This window comes from Mya arenaria, chromosome 6 (assembly GCF_026914265.1).
Source record: "Mya arenaria isolate MELC-2E11 chromosome 6, ASM2691426v1".
Classification (NCBI taxonomy): Eukaryota; Metazoa; Mollusca; class Bivalvia; order Myida; family Myidae; genus Mya; species Mya arenaria.
The window spans coordinates 12,592,346-12,607,079 of record NC_069127.1 but is presented as its reverse complement, the minus strand read 5'-3'; the positions used below and the strand labels follow the sequence as shown (position 1 = coordinate 12,607,079).

The 14,734-nt window shown below is 35.4% G+C and overlaps 1 protein-coding gene across 3 annotated transcripts in view; it reads right to left on the bottom strand.

Moving 5' to 3' along the window:
- Positions 1–14,734, bottom strand: part of LOC128237326 (E3 ubiquitin-protein ligase rnf213-alpha-like) — a 111,919-nt gene that overhangs the window by 53,750 nt on the left and 43,435 nt on the right. For all 3 annotated transcript variants that reach the window (XM_052952742.1, XM_052952744.1, XM_052952743.1), the window contains 14 exons: positions 11,139–11,409; positions 9,030–9,186; positions 8,639–8,862; positions 7,706–7,861; positions 7,065–7,250; positions 6,081–6,248; positions 5,369–5,615; positions 4,048–4,284; positions 3,672–3,843; positions 2,127–2,263; positions 1,348–1,422; positions 908–1,014; positions 529–673; positions 130–322 (listed from right to left, as the gene is read on the bottom strand). In XM_052952742.1, the coding sequence (XP_052808702.1) occupies positions 130–322; positions 529–673; positions 908–1,014; positions 1,348–1,422; positions 2,127–2,263; positions 3,672–3,843; positions 4,048–4,284; positions 5,369–5,615; positions 6,081–6,248; positions 7,065–7,250; positions 7,706–7,861; positions 8,639–8,862; positions 9,030–9,186; positions 11,139–11,409 (2,475 nt within the window). The remainder of the gene's footprint in view (positions 1–129; positions 323–528; positions 674–907; positions 1,015–1,347; positions 1,423–2,126; positions 2,264–3,671; positions 3,844–4,047; positions 4,285–5,368; positions 5,616–6,080; positions 6,249–7,064; positions 7,251–7,705; positions 7,862–8,638; positions 8,863–9,029; positions 9,187–11,138; positions 11,410–14,734) is intronic.

The window sequence follows — 14,734 nt, the reverse complement described above, 5'->3', positions numbered from 1 at the left end:
AGAATTACCAGAAGCATTTAAACGGTGGAATTAATAATATACATTCCATATGTATTTTAAGATTGTATTACCTTTTGGAATTAACATCATTTCAGCACAATCAAATACGATATTTTGAGTCTTTAATACCTTTTGAAATCAACCATTGCTGCATATGATTTGCCAGGGAACACCGGAGCCTCCAGATGACGAGTCACGTATTTCTTCAATTGGAGTCCATTGACCTGGCCAACTTGACGCACATACTTCTCCAAAGATGATACAATCGTTGAACGATATTCATTGTCTGATCCGCATATCACAAACAGGCGGTATTTGATATCTAGTAAAATATTTTATAAGTTTTAATAATTCAATACCAAACATTGATTTCAACAAATCTATCATGTGTTTTATACTTTAAAGCAATTTATTGAATGCTTTTGATGACATTTAGATGGTCCATATTGCAATGATTACTCCAATGGTAACATTTCCAGACAACCACTTAAACGTACTGTAACTTTCTATCAAGTGTTCCGTAGTTACCATCATAGTGCCTAATGTCCAACAATAGTTCTTCAAGGCACTGTTCTGCTGTTTCGCTGACGTCAAAATCCAGCAGGTCTGCGTGGAGGAGGCAGTGAATTTTACCAGTGTTGTCATATATCGCCCTTCGCCAAAATATGCACACCTGATGATTAAAAACATTTGAAAGGTAAATGCCAAAACGAGATCATTTTACAGTTATGCTAACTATTCATATAAATACGCAAATAAATCACCTTAACAAACATAAGTTCCATGTTAAACAAATGTTAATTTACGTATCATCCTCTTTTTTTTAGTCTTACTTCACAAGGAATGTAAACATCTTTATTTTTTATATATTCATAATATTAAGTTTATGCCACTACATGCATTTTACCTCATCAGCAGTTGTATCTGAAGTACACACGAGGACTTCATCCGACTGCGGCAGGGGTTGGTCAGGATCGTACATGTAGATTGACAGTGCGACACTAAGAACTTCATCTATATTAAATATAAAAATACGATGCTTTATATGGGGATTGAACGCCTGTTACATATTTGCAGTTTAAGCTTTATTTCGCTATTGTTTGCGCCATAAACCAATTCCAAGTACATTTACTTTGTAAGTTGTTTTTTTTTAATTCTGTTACAAACCACTTTTAATTTAGGCAAAGGTCAAATTTGATCAATAATAAACATACAGTATAAATAACAATATAATATTAATTCATGAAGACCTGATAAGTAAACAGACAGACAGACAGGTAGATAACTTTAAACAACGGCAATTTGTACAGATGTAAGGCATCTTAGATACATAGAAAGAAGTATTACCACTTGGACAAACCACGAGGTTTGGTTCCTCTTCCACATATACTGGCGGCATGTTTCTCCTGATATTTCGCTCATCTGTAACTTGAAAAATGAAACCTAAAGAAAAGAATCTGTATTTCTGGACAACGCGACTCTACATGGCGATATCCACTAGACCCATGTTTTTTCGACCCCAGTGTTTTTGTTTCGTTTCAATTTTCCAAATTCGATATGATGTAAACTGTGATAGTTTTATAGCCGAAGCATGCGTGATTCTATCTATGCATCGATAAGCCATAGTATCCTTACTTTTTAGAGATGAGACGATACTGTACAGTATAGTTACTGTATCGATACGTGCAGTCGGCGGTACGTATCGATATACAAGCACGGGATACCATGATACGAGTTGGTTGAACGTCATTGCAAAAGGGATCTATACCGTCCCATTACTGGACACAAAGTTTAAATAAATCGTTCACAGTCATGAGTGACGAAGTCCGAAAAGTCACGCAGATGACAATGTTATGACAATGACATAATAAATAAAGAAGAATTTAGTAATGGCGAAATATATCTCAAATTCGGTATGATCGACGTCAGTTGTCAGTGAAATAAAACACAATTAATAATAAAACATCGCAATGTATTAGGATGTTTGCATAACTAGCGTTTTCATCAACAGTCAACCTTTAATGCTTGTTAATATCTGCTCCTATATATATACATATTACAGTTTATTTTGCAATTTGTTTACGCTACCTCAGGTGTAACTTAATTTTGTCATGTTGGTTACTCACCTGTCTTGGCAAGCACATTGAGGATGATTCCTAAATGTTCAAGACTTAAATAATCACTGATGTTCGATGAGATCGAGCCAAGGAAGTTTTTCCACAATTCTATGAGATCATTTATCAGAGGTTTCACACCGATATTCCTGAAAATCCAAAACATCCAAATCTATAACACAGGTAAAATCGTCTTCCAAGTTTAAAGTTTATTCAGTTAACACATATCATACATATGAGCAACGAGCATATCATACTTATGAAATATCACTCCTAGCATCATATCATGAAGAGGAGTATGTTATATTCTGAAGTAAAATTGGCTAACAATAACCTACACACAAGTTTCATTCAGGATTCGTAGCATACTTAAAAGACAATATATTCAAACTAGTTAACCCCAGCCCTCCAGAAAATTTACATTTCACTGACCGTTCCAAGACGGAACCTATCATATCCTTGAAAAAAAAACTACTTTTACATATTATATAATTATGTAGTGTATTATTTGTGGCGTTTTGTGTTGTTGTACCATGTTTCTGGTTTGAGATTGTTTGTTTTTGTGTTTTTTTGTCATTGGCATTGATTCTGTGCCATTAAACAGAGTTTATATTTAAACTTTCGACTAATGGACTTGTTTCTGTAGTTTTTCATATAAATATTTATTATATATAGTTTTATATTTATTTTCAATAGACTCTGGAAATAACGTTCATGTTTTGAAATTACAATAATGTATCACGATGCACTTTGCAGTTTCCAATTTAAACAATACAGTGAAGATGACAGTTTCTTGACAACTTCAGGAATGACTAAATCAATTTACTGTTAACAAGCATTACTTTAGAAAAGCTTTAGTAAATAATTACTTCAACCCCAACTCTAAGTATCAGGTTATGTATGGATTAACAAGTATGAGCGATAGTATGAAATTCAACCCTACAATGAGGAGACAATTCCAAATTTCAACAAAGACATATACATGTATATGACAATATAACCGAAAAGTTTTGGCGGTGTTTTAACAAGATATCTTTCAAATTCGAAATGTTCTTTAAACAATCTATAATTTACATATGTATTGACGAGTTGAAAGTTATGTACCATTCGATAACATCTTGAACTTTGCCTATTTTATCAAAAACAGAAAGAGTTGAGATGGTATATCGGTAAATGCGTGCTGTTTGGAACTACTAGGTTGTCACTTAGCTCCCCACCAGGTTATGGCACATTTATTGGCATATAAAATAACTAACCAATCATTTAAAGCTGAGGGTTTAACTTTAAAATCATTGAGTATTAGAAGTTTGCGAAATATGGCCCCTCTGTTGCTTTTCCACGTCAAAACAATACCTATTTAGGGTTAAAATGTGTTCAAACGAGTATATTAAAAAGGACGTGTAACAAACTCATGTGTGCTTTCAAATTAATACTGTACCGAGAATCTAGCATTCCCACCCTTTGACACAGCAATTTGTAAACATTGTAAAGTGGTATTTGCCTGAATGCAAGCTATGCAGTTTAAAATCAGTTGTTATAGATCATTACACTGCTTACCCTTTGTGTCCAACACTGGTCACAGATTGCTTGATAAGTGAGCTGATTGATGTCGTGGATTGGCTCCACCCAGAAAACCTAGGACCAATATCTTCTGTCCCTTCTACATCGTCTTGATTCATCTCAGCATCTTCATTTTCTTCCCCTGTCTGGTCCATGCACCAGAGCATGGCTGGAGAAAATAATGACAATAATAAAATATCAAAGCATAAAAAGTAATAGCTGGTGAAATATGATTTTATTTCCAATTACCAGCTAATGTCCATATATATTTTTGTTTAATAATTTCATCCTCAAAATCTTGCTTATTTCTTTTTGATCTAGTACCAGTTAAAAGGTGTTTCTAAACATATCAAATTTGCTGAATATTTGTTACCTTCAGTCACATCACAATCGTCAATATCTTCCTGTTTCACATGACCAACAGATTGCCTGGCCACTACTTCATCACAGCCAGCCTCCATCAACTCATGAATAAATAGAGCAATCTTCTCCTCCGCTTGGTCACCTATTTCTTCTTCTTCATCATCAATTTCAACAGAGGTCTCTCCAGGTTCTTCTTCAATCACAGATAACTCCTTTTTGGCTTTCTCCATGGCCAGTACTACATCGTCTGTAGATGAAGTAGTATCAGGTTAAGCTGTTTAGTTCATAATAAAAGATGTTTAGTTCATAATAATAAGAGCACCATGATGGCCCTAAATCACTCACCTGAGATAATGTTTTAAACCTTTGTATGATAATGAATGAGTTTCTTGGTGTATGGCAATGCAACTAAGAATTAAACTTTGATCGAGTATTAAAACCGTACACATGGTCCAAATTTTATTGCTGTAGCTTCAAAAATAAGAAAGAAGGACAAAAGGTCACAGTCAGGTCATCCAAGAACAACATTGATATTTGTTTTCAAAACTGTACATAATTTGACCGAACTTGGTGAAGGATCACTGTATGATGCTTCATAAACAATATTTAGGTCTGGGCCTAGCGGTTTAAAACAAGAATATTTTAAAAGCTTTTCTAATATAAGTCTGAAGGAAACTTGTGACCCCGGGGGCTGGGCGAGTTTTGACCACAGGAGACGATTTGAACACACTTGATAGAATACTTCTGTACAATGCTACATGCACAGTATCAAGGGTCTCGGTCAAGCAATAAGTTTTTCCCTATATAAGTATGTAAGAAACATGTGAGACCCAGGGCATGGCAAGCTTCAACCCAAGGGGCACTTTTAACAAACTTCGGAGTTCTGCAGGGAATTAATTTCTAATGGCCATTTTGAAAGGGCACCATCCAAGGAACATCCAAGTGAAGTTTTTATCTAAATTAGACAGATGGTTTAGAAGGGTATGTCGTTTGACGGATGCCGGAAGGTGGGTGAGTAAAAAAGCTCACCTAAGCCACTGCTCAGGTGAGCTAAAACACATGGAATGTCATTATAAATAATTTCACATCTAAGCCACTAGGATTTTACAAACATATTTTCTTTTTCTTTTTTATATTTCTCAAGAACATGTCAATAAATGTTTAGAAATGATAACAATGATAGTTTCTAAATAATTTTAAATTAATCAGAACAAGGCAAATAATGTTAATTTTTCAATCAGAAAATGCCATTTTTTTCCTAATTAATTAGTTGTTTTACCCAAAACATGACAATTAAAAGAATTGATAACAAAAAAATTATGGCCTCGAACCTTGCATGCAGTTTTCTTTCACAGCAGACAAGAGGTGGTAAATTCTCAGTGATGGTTCCTCGTCTGTCCCCATTTTTACGAGCTCTCGTTGCAGAATCACAAGCTGATCTATTGTGAAGAAGTTCAGGTAAAGATAATCCTTCCTCTTCTGTTTGATGAAATCAAGCCATTCACCATAACACTTCTCCATAAAGTCAGCAATCTTTGGAACCATATCTTCAAGCCCTTCTGTATCAGACTTCCGACCCTGGTACATAAGTAAATACATGTCTCAAAAACTTCATTACTAAAAGAAGGCAAAATGCAAGTGTGGAAAAGAGCAAGTTAAACAAGATGTCCAAGATACCCCTATATCTTTCACCTGAGTATAATTAAATGGTGCTATAAATATTTCTATGATAAAAGGGCAATAATTCTAAGGTGACTACAGCAATTTGGCTAGTTAGCGAATTCATCTGAGGTATTATGCCCATATTCTTTTTGACCAAATGTGTTGATGATTGTACAAATGCTTATTAAGTGATTGATTAGACATAATTCAAAAGTGACTCAACAGGTATCAACAGAAGTTGTTTGATGAAAAATAATGACGACGGACGTCGACAGATGGCAGACAATCACCCAATCACAATAGCTCATGTAGAGCGCTTTGTACTCAGTTGAGCTAAAAAAACAAACAGCTTTTATAGGCATTTGTTTATTTGAAACATACTTTCAGTTTTGGAATATCTTCTCCCTTCCCGAATTCCAGTGTCGCACACACTGGTCTTTCTTGTACCAAGGAACAGATGAAGTTTGCATTCCAGCCGTTAAACAGTACACATCCAGATGAGCACAGTTTCAGATAAACAGAGCCCAAACGTGTTATGCTGTCAAAGATCTGAACAATAGATAAAAGGAACATAAAAAAAAATCCCAATGACAAGAAGGCATATTATTACAACCTAGGCATATTATTACAACTTTTATTCGCTATTTTTCACAACTAAAGTGTACCAAACCATTTTTTCTATTTTTATGTACATAAACCTTGACCCCATTAATCCTAAATGTAAACCCAATATATCTTGATCACACTACATCAATCCTAACTGCAGATCTTCAGCAAAACCATTTATTTCCATTTTCAGAAATAACAACATGTCCTTTCTATATATACACTATATACAAGAGTCTTCATTTTATGCTTCTCATAAATGTTTAATTCAAATAACAGTAACCTTGCCCATAAAAGCCAAATGTAAATCTACACATGAGCTTTATATCAAGGTTCATCATTTTATAAGGTTCCTCATTTTACATCATTCCAAACTGATGCCACTGAAAGAAAGCCTTTCTATTTCTAGAAATAGCAACTTTTAGCTTGATCCCAAATATGATCTTAAGGTACATCTCAACATGAGCTAGATACCTAGTTTTACAATAATACATCCATCCTAGAGTTATTTTGAGGAACCTTTTATAAATCAGAGACCTTGACCATGACTCCATCAAACCTAATGCATCTGCATACAACACTTCAAACCATATTTCAATAATATGCAGTAATGGTATGGAGCAGAAATCACCAGTCTGATGCCTGCCTACCCATCCAACAACATCTTTGTTCAAATAAATATTTCTGATGAAAACCTTGATAAAACTTTATTAACTTTAACTCATAAGACAAGCAGCCCTCAGAAAAATGAATACAAACCATTGTAAACCTGTCAACATTAACTTCACTCTTTTTGTCCGTGGACTTGACGGTGGATGAGTCAGATTTGCCAGCAACAAGCATCAGTCGGCTCTGTAAATCCTGGAGCTGGTCAAATGTATAGTGCTTCTGATGACGCTGGCCATCTTTTCCAGGCACTGTGAGCTTTATCATATCTTTAACCATCTTCCAGAAAAGAAACAAAATAGTTTGAACTAATCAGAGCACTTCAAATGGATGTCAACACTCATTCATTTTTCTAACTTGATTTGGGAACATAATTTGACAATTAATGTAGCCATAGTTATGGGCCTTGCTATGCATGTGTATTATCACTGACTACATGTATTTTGGTGACCCCTAACCACCTTGAATTTAGGTCTTTATAAGGCTGTACTCAGGACATATGCCTTACAAAATAAAAACATCTTTGGTTCTCGGTACTAGAGATTCTCAAAATTCACATACAAAATATGACATGAAATACTTTCTTTAAATTAAAATGAACGCAAAATCAAATCAAAAGGTTACTAGTACTTTCTAACTTCATAACACATGTATATCTCTAAACACGCAATAAATAACTTCTCACACAGGTGTCTTCCATTTTTAAAACCTTGCGTGAAAATATCAATAATTACCATGTCGGACAACTCTGAACCTTTCCATGCTCCTTTCCCCACCGTGTAAATACCATCTGTATTGATGGCCTCAGCTTGCATGAGAGAAGTCACTTCGACCGAACCGTGCGCTTTCTTGATATCCTTCAGCCATTCTATCTCACGGTTTGTATCCAGCTGTATCAAAAACAAGTTGATCACATGTGAAGATATTGTATGTACATAGGGAATACCATTACAGGACACTTTTATTTATATGCTACTGGTGTTGTGAGTAAATGTGTAATGTTATGTATCTAATATAGGACAGGATTTACCAGGTATTTTTGACACGCTTGTTTTACTGCCACAAAAGTAATTCCTAGACTACACACTGACCTAGCATGATAACGGAATCACAAAAAAACAACAGCATGGTGATACAGACTTTTACTACAGCGAGTTGTATTTATACTGTTGGATATGGAAAAGGAAATTGAAATACAAAACATAAAATGTGTTTAAAGCTGCGCTCTGTGGAAACCAGTGATATAAGACTGCTGACAGAAAATTAGATCATATTTAAGTTCAATTTATGTTTTATGCATTTTTCTTAAACCGTTAGTAACAGTTTAAGCCATAAAACATTAATTTTTGAATGGAAATATGCAAATCTGCGCTATGATCTTTTGTCAGCAATATTTTATCATTGGTTTCCATCTATTTACGCAAAAAATTTCCTCTTTCCACGACAAAAAATAAAAAAAGTTGTAAAAACGGTAAATCTGTGAGAGTGCAGCTTTAACAATTAAGGAGTTTATTGATTCATTTCTGAAGGACAGTCAGACAACATATTGGACAAATGTAATAGCTATTTCATATTTTAATAAAATATGTGATCTTAATTCCTAATTAATTACCGTATAATATTTCTACCTCATATTTTTTCACAGGAACACTGGAAAATCAACTTACAAGCTGTTTTGGCAAATTTGGATTTGCAGCAAGTTCCTTCCAGACCACTTTACACATGTCCAAAAGACGTATGTAGTTACAATCTGTCTCATCCAAATCAAATATGAGGGGAGAGTATCCAAGAACGGCTGAATGCAAGCACTGGACTTTGGCAATATTCAATGGTTCTTCCCCAGCGGACATCATCGCAAGGTCAACAAACACTTTCAACTCTTTTTGACCCGCTGAAAGAAAGAATTTGCTTAAACAGATGTATTTACTTGTAAAAATGACTTGATATCCTTGTTATTGTATACAATATGCAAAAAGTATTCAAAAAGATAACTATAAAAATAATATATATATTAAATTTAGCTGTTTTAAAGACATGTCATATATGACAAATACATACATGTTTGCATGGATTCCTTCAGCCATTTAACAAGATTAGCAGACTTAACAAAAGCATCCAGGCAATTTGATTGCTTTTTTGTGATTTCCTTTAAAATCTCGCAGGTTTTCATCAAATGTTTGTCAAATTCTCGAAGTTTGAAGTTTCTTTCAGAATGCTGTAACAACAAGCAAAACATCAATTATACATTTGGACAGTGACTCTGACTTCTTTGCCATGAATGACACCAAGGCCATGACCTAGTATAGAAAACAGCAACATTGGTTTATGTAACAAAAAAAAAAGCAAGAAACGCGGCAATGCGACGAAACCAGGTTTTCAATGATTCACAGAAGAACTTCAGCCTGTGTCTGTTTTTCTATTTTTTGTAACAGTGATCTTGACCCTAGGGACCCCAAACGCAATCACATGAAAGGTATCGATAAACTCTTCCTTTATACCAATTTTGGTCAAGATATGTCAACCCTAACTAAAGTTATTCAGTTTCAACCGTTTTTCTATTTTTAGTAAAGTGACCTTGGCTTTGACTCTAGGGACCCCAAACGCATTCCAATGAAAGGTATCCATAAACCCTTCATAAAGACCAAGTTTGGTCAAGATATGTGAACCCTGACTAAAGTTATTCAGTTTCAACCATTTTTCTATTTTTAGTAACAGTGACCTTGATCCTAGGGACCCCAAACACAATCCCATAAGAGGTCTCCATCAACTCTTCCTCTATACTAAGTTTGGTCAAGATATGTGGACCCTGACTAAAGTTATTCAGTTTCAACTTTTTTTTTCTATTTTTAGTAACAGTGACCTTGACCTTGACACTATGGACCTCAAACACAATCCCATGAAAGGTATCCATAAACTCTTTCTATAGACCATGTTTGGTCAAGATATGTCAACCCTAACTTAAGTTATTCAGTTAACCGTTTTCTATTTTTAGTAACAGTGACCTTGACCCTAGGGACCCCAAATGCAATCCCATGAAAGGTATCCATAAACTCTTCCTATAGACCAAGTCTGGTCAAGATAAGTCAACCCTAACTAAAGTTATTCAGTTTCAACCGTTTTTGTATTTTAAGTAACAGTGACCTTGACCTTGACCCTAGGGACCCCAAAAGCATTCCCATGAAAGGTATCCATAAACTCTTTTTATAGACAAAGTTTGGTCAAGATATGTCAACCCTAACTAAAGTTATTCAGTTTCAACCGTTTTTCTATTTTTAGTAACAGTGACCTTGACCTTGACCCTAGGGACCTCAAAAGCATTCCCACGAAAGGTATCCATAAACTCTTTTTGTAGACCAAGCTTGGTCAAGATATGTCAACCCTAACTAAAGTTATTCAGCTTTAACCATTTTTCTATTTTTAGTAACAGTGACCTTGATCCTAGGGACCCCAAACACAATCCCATAAGAGGTCTCCATCAACTCTTCCTCTATACTAAGTTTGGTCAAGATATGTGGACCCTAACTAAAGTTATTCAGTTTCAACCGTTTTTCTATTTTTAGTAACAGTGACCTTGACCTTGACCCTAGGGACCCCAAAAGCATTCCCATGAAAGGTATCCATAAACTCTTTTTATAGACAAAGTTTGGTCAAGATATGTCAACCCTAACTAAAGTTATTCAGTTTCAACCGTTTTTCTATTTTTAGTAACAGTGACCTTGACCTTAACCCTAGGTACCCCAATTGCATTCCAATGAAAAGTATCCACAAACTCTTCCTATAGACCAAGTTTGGTCAAGATAGGTCAATCCTAACTAAAGTTATTCAGTTTCAACCGTTTTTCTATTAATAGTAACAGTGACCTTGACCTTGACCCTAGGGACCCCAAACGCAATCCCATGAAAGGTATCCATAAACTCTTACTATAGACCAAGTTTGGTCAAGGTATGTCAACCTTTACTGAAATTATTCAGTTTCATAGGCGAGTTTGACCTTTTCATATCTTTTACAGTTTTTTGTAAGACCAGTAATAAAGTGAATGTGAGACTCCCACATCTGCATGGACAAGTACAATGACAAGGATGAAGATATCAAGGAAATGTCAGTATGTGTTGTTGATTTTTGCTGTAGAACAATGTTAAAAGCACAAAAAATTCTAATTAAACATACTGAGACAATAGTCTTGATAGCCTGATAATCTCCCTGTAGCCGGTACTGTTGCTGAAATTTCAAAATAACTTTTGCGCCTGTGACACAATCAGACAGCTGCCTGTTCTGCTTTATTTGTTTGATCCTTTCATTAGCTGTTTTGCTCGGTATCTCCAAATGCATCATTTCCCACAAAAGTCTGTCATCGTCATTTTTGAAAATCCCAAACATTCTTTCTGCATCTTCAAACATCAATTCTCCTGTCTTCAGTTGTTCGCAGAATTCTTTCCATCTGCAAGAATAATAAATAACTGCAATATATTTGTTTCTATTAGTTTTAGGTTTAAGGATAACTATAATAAGAACTAGCACATGAGCAATGACATCCCCAACATGCTGCCTTGACACAGGTTGTATCTTTAAAAGGCAGACATTATAATACATTATATAAGGTATAATAGGTGCTTAAGGATAAGTCAAAGGGAAAAAAACTCTTAAGACTACAAGGCAAGGGCACATTTGTCAAACACTAGTCCACTTTATGGTGATAGTGTGCTCCAAGAATCTGGATTGGCTGATAAAAAAGCCAAGAACTACTACCAATCATGGGAGCTATGTGTACCAAGTATCAGAGTATCAGAGTGATAGCTCTGCCGTAGTAGCTTGCTACACAAAATGCAATATAGTTAGAAGTTTAACTAGAAAAAAACAGACGATATGTAGAGCCCATCCAACGAGCCTTTGACACAAATATATTTCAACCTGTGACCTCTACCGATGACCTTGACCTTTAAGGTACAGACCTGGTTTTTTGTGCAATATGCCATCTCATCATGGTGAACCTTCATGGTAATGGTTTTGAAAGTCCTTTAATTCATGGTCAAGAAACAGCCTAGAAAAGGTTCAGTCTGTACAAACGGACAAACTGTCGCATGCACGAACATACACAGAACTGCCATTGTGACAGCTATGACTTACTCACTGCACACAGGCTTGAAATATAAGGCCCAGAGAGGGAACATTGCTATCAGCAGTTATCATTTCAGCCCTTGATCTCTTAGGGTGACCTTTGAGGTACTGATTTTGGTAACACCTCCTCATCATAGTCAACATTCATGGTAAGTGTCTTTAAATCCTATAATGAATTATAAAGATACGGCCCGGACAAAGTTCAGTCCGGACCTGTACTATGAATAAGTCTCGTTATGACTTTAGAATCTAAGTGTGACTTTCATTGGTTACTTGGTTGGCACAGTAATAAACAAACTTGCTTCTCATTAAGGTGGCCCCGGTTTGATTCCCAGCATGTGAGACTGGTGTGTGGTCACCAAGTCGGACAAGTGGGTTTCCTCCGCGAAGCGAACTCATGCCTCCCTCATTACACATGACCACACTCTCGCCTCACATCGAGCCGACAAGAGTTATTAATATAATCTGGTTATAACTTGATTCTCAATCAATGTATAGTAAAGTTAGATTAAGTGTACCCTTGACCTTTGAAGTACAGACCTTGGACTTGTGCCCTACTCACCACCTTATCACGATGAAAATTCAAATTTTCAGGAAATTCTTCAATGCTTGAAAACTAACTGGCCCAGAAAAGGTACAGTTCTATCAACAATTATCGTTTCAACCTTTGACCTCTTAGAGTGACCTTGACCTTTGAGTTACAGATCTCGGTGTATTGCACGGAAAACCATCTGGTCATGGTGAACCTTCATTGCAAATTTTAAATATTATAATGCATAGTCAAGATACAGCCTGACAAGGATCATTTTAACCATTTACTTCTAAGCATGACCTTGACCTGAGGTACAGACCTGGGATTTGTGTCTGACACGCACCCACAATAATAGGTCCGCCATTGTGATGAAAATGTCTCCCTGACTGCATGTGGTTGGACAAAATAACATTATCAAGTGCATGTAGCTCAAAGATATGATGGTCGTGGGTAACACAAATTACAACAGGCATTACCTTTTATCAAGGAGGCAATGTGGACAGATAGATATCTCTTAAACTATGAGCTCAGCAAACGTTTGCCAACAGACCGCCAAACTAAACAAGAGCTGTCACAGAGACAGCGCGCTCGACTATTCTGCCGCTTTTCAATGTAAGGATTGAAAAGTTTTGGCGAAACATGCAAGGATCACTGTTAGATTAGATTTCAATGCAATACATGGTGTGCTGAGATATAAACATAAATGTGGTTCCTTGCAAAATATTAACGAGAGAATTTCTAAGTCTAATAATTATGAGCCATTATTTGCATAATACAGTTATCTAGCTTGGATATTCAATAAAGTTGGGTGGTTGAATACCATTGTATAAAGTCTCAATGCAATACATCAAATAGTTCCTGAGATATTATCCTATGTGTGCTAACATGCAAGACCTTAACCAGAATTTCTAAAACCCATAATAAAGGGGCAAAAATTATATATTATAAAAGATAGAGTTATCTTACTTGATTCAATAAGAAGGTTAAATAGATGGGAGCCTGTGTGTAAAGTTTCAATGCAATACATGATGTATTCGCTGAGGTATTGACTTAAAAGTGGTTACATGCAAAACCTTAACCAGAATTTCTATGTCGAATAAAAAAGGGGCCATTATTTTAATTTAATGCAAACTGGAGTTATCTTACTTGGTTATTTAAGTAGATGGTTGAGTACCATTGTATAAAGTCTCAATGCAATCCATCAAGTAATTGCTGAGATATTAACCTATGTGTGCTTACATGCAAAACCTTAACCAGAATTTTTAAGGCAAATAATAAAGGCCCATAATTTGCATTATATTCAAAAAATTATTGTTATCTGGGAAAACATATCAAATGTTTCAATGCAATACATGATATATTTGCTGAGATATTGACTTAAATGTGGTTACATGCAAAACCTTAACCAGAATTTTTAAGTCAAATAATAAAGGGCAATTATTGTGCATTAAATGCAAACTAGATTGATCTTACTTGATTAATTAAGTAGGTTGGATGGTTGACTACCCTTGTATAAAGTCTCAATGCAATACCTCAAGTAGTTGCTGAGATATTAACCTATGTGTGCTTACACGCAAAACCTTAACCAGAATTTCTAAGTTGAATAATGAAGGGCAATTATTTGCATTAAATGCAAACTAGAGTTAGCTAACTTGGTTAATTTAGTAGGTTGGATGGTTGAGTACCATTGTATCAAGTATCAATGCAATACCTCAAGTAGTTGCTGAGATATTAACCTATGTGTGCTTACACGCAAAACCTTAACCAGAATTTCTAAGTCGAATAATAAATGCCTATTTTTTGCATTATATTCTAATAATTGTTATCTAACTTCATTAATTTAGAATGTAAGATAGTTGGGAATACATATCCAAAGTTTCAATGCAATAACTGATGTATTTACTGAGATAATGACTTAAAGGTACTTACATGCAATACCTTAACCAAGGTGTGACGCCAACGCCGACGCCGACGCCGAAGCCGACGCCAGGGTGAGTAGTATAGCTCTCCTTATTCTTCGAATAGTTGAGCTAAAAACACATGATCGTTGTCCAACATTAACCCTCAAATTTTGGTTTGCGTGGGTATATGAATTTGATCTAGAAGTTAAGACATT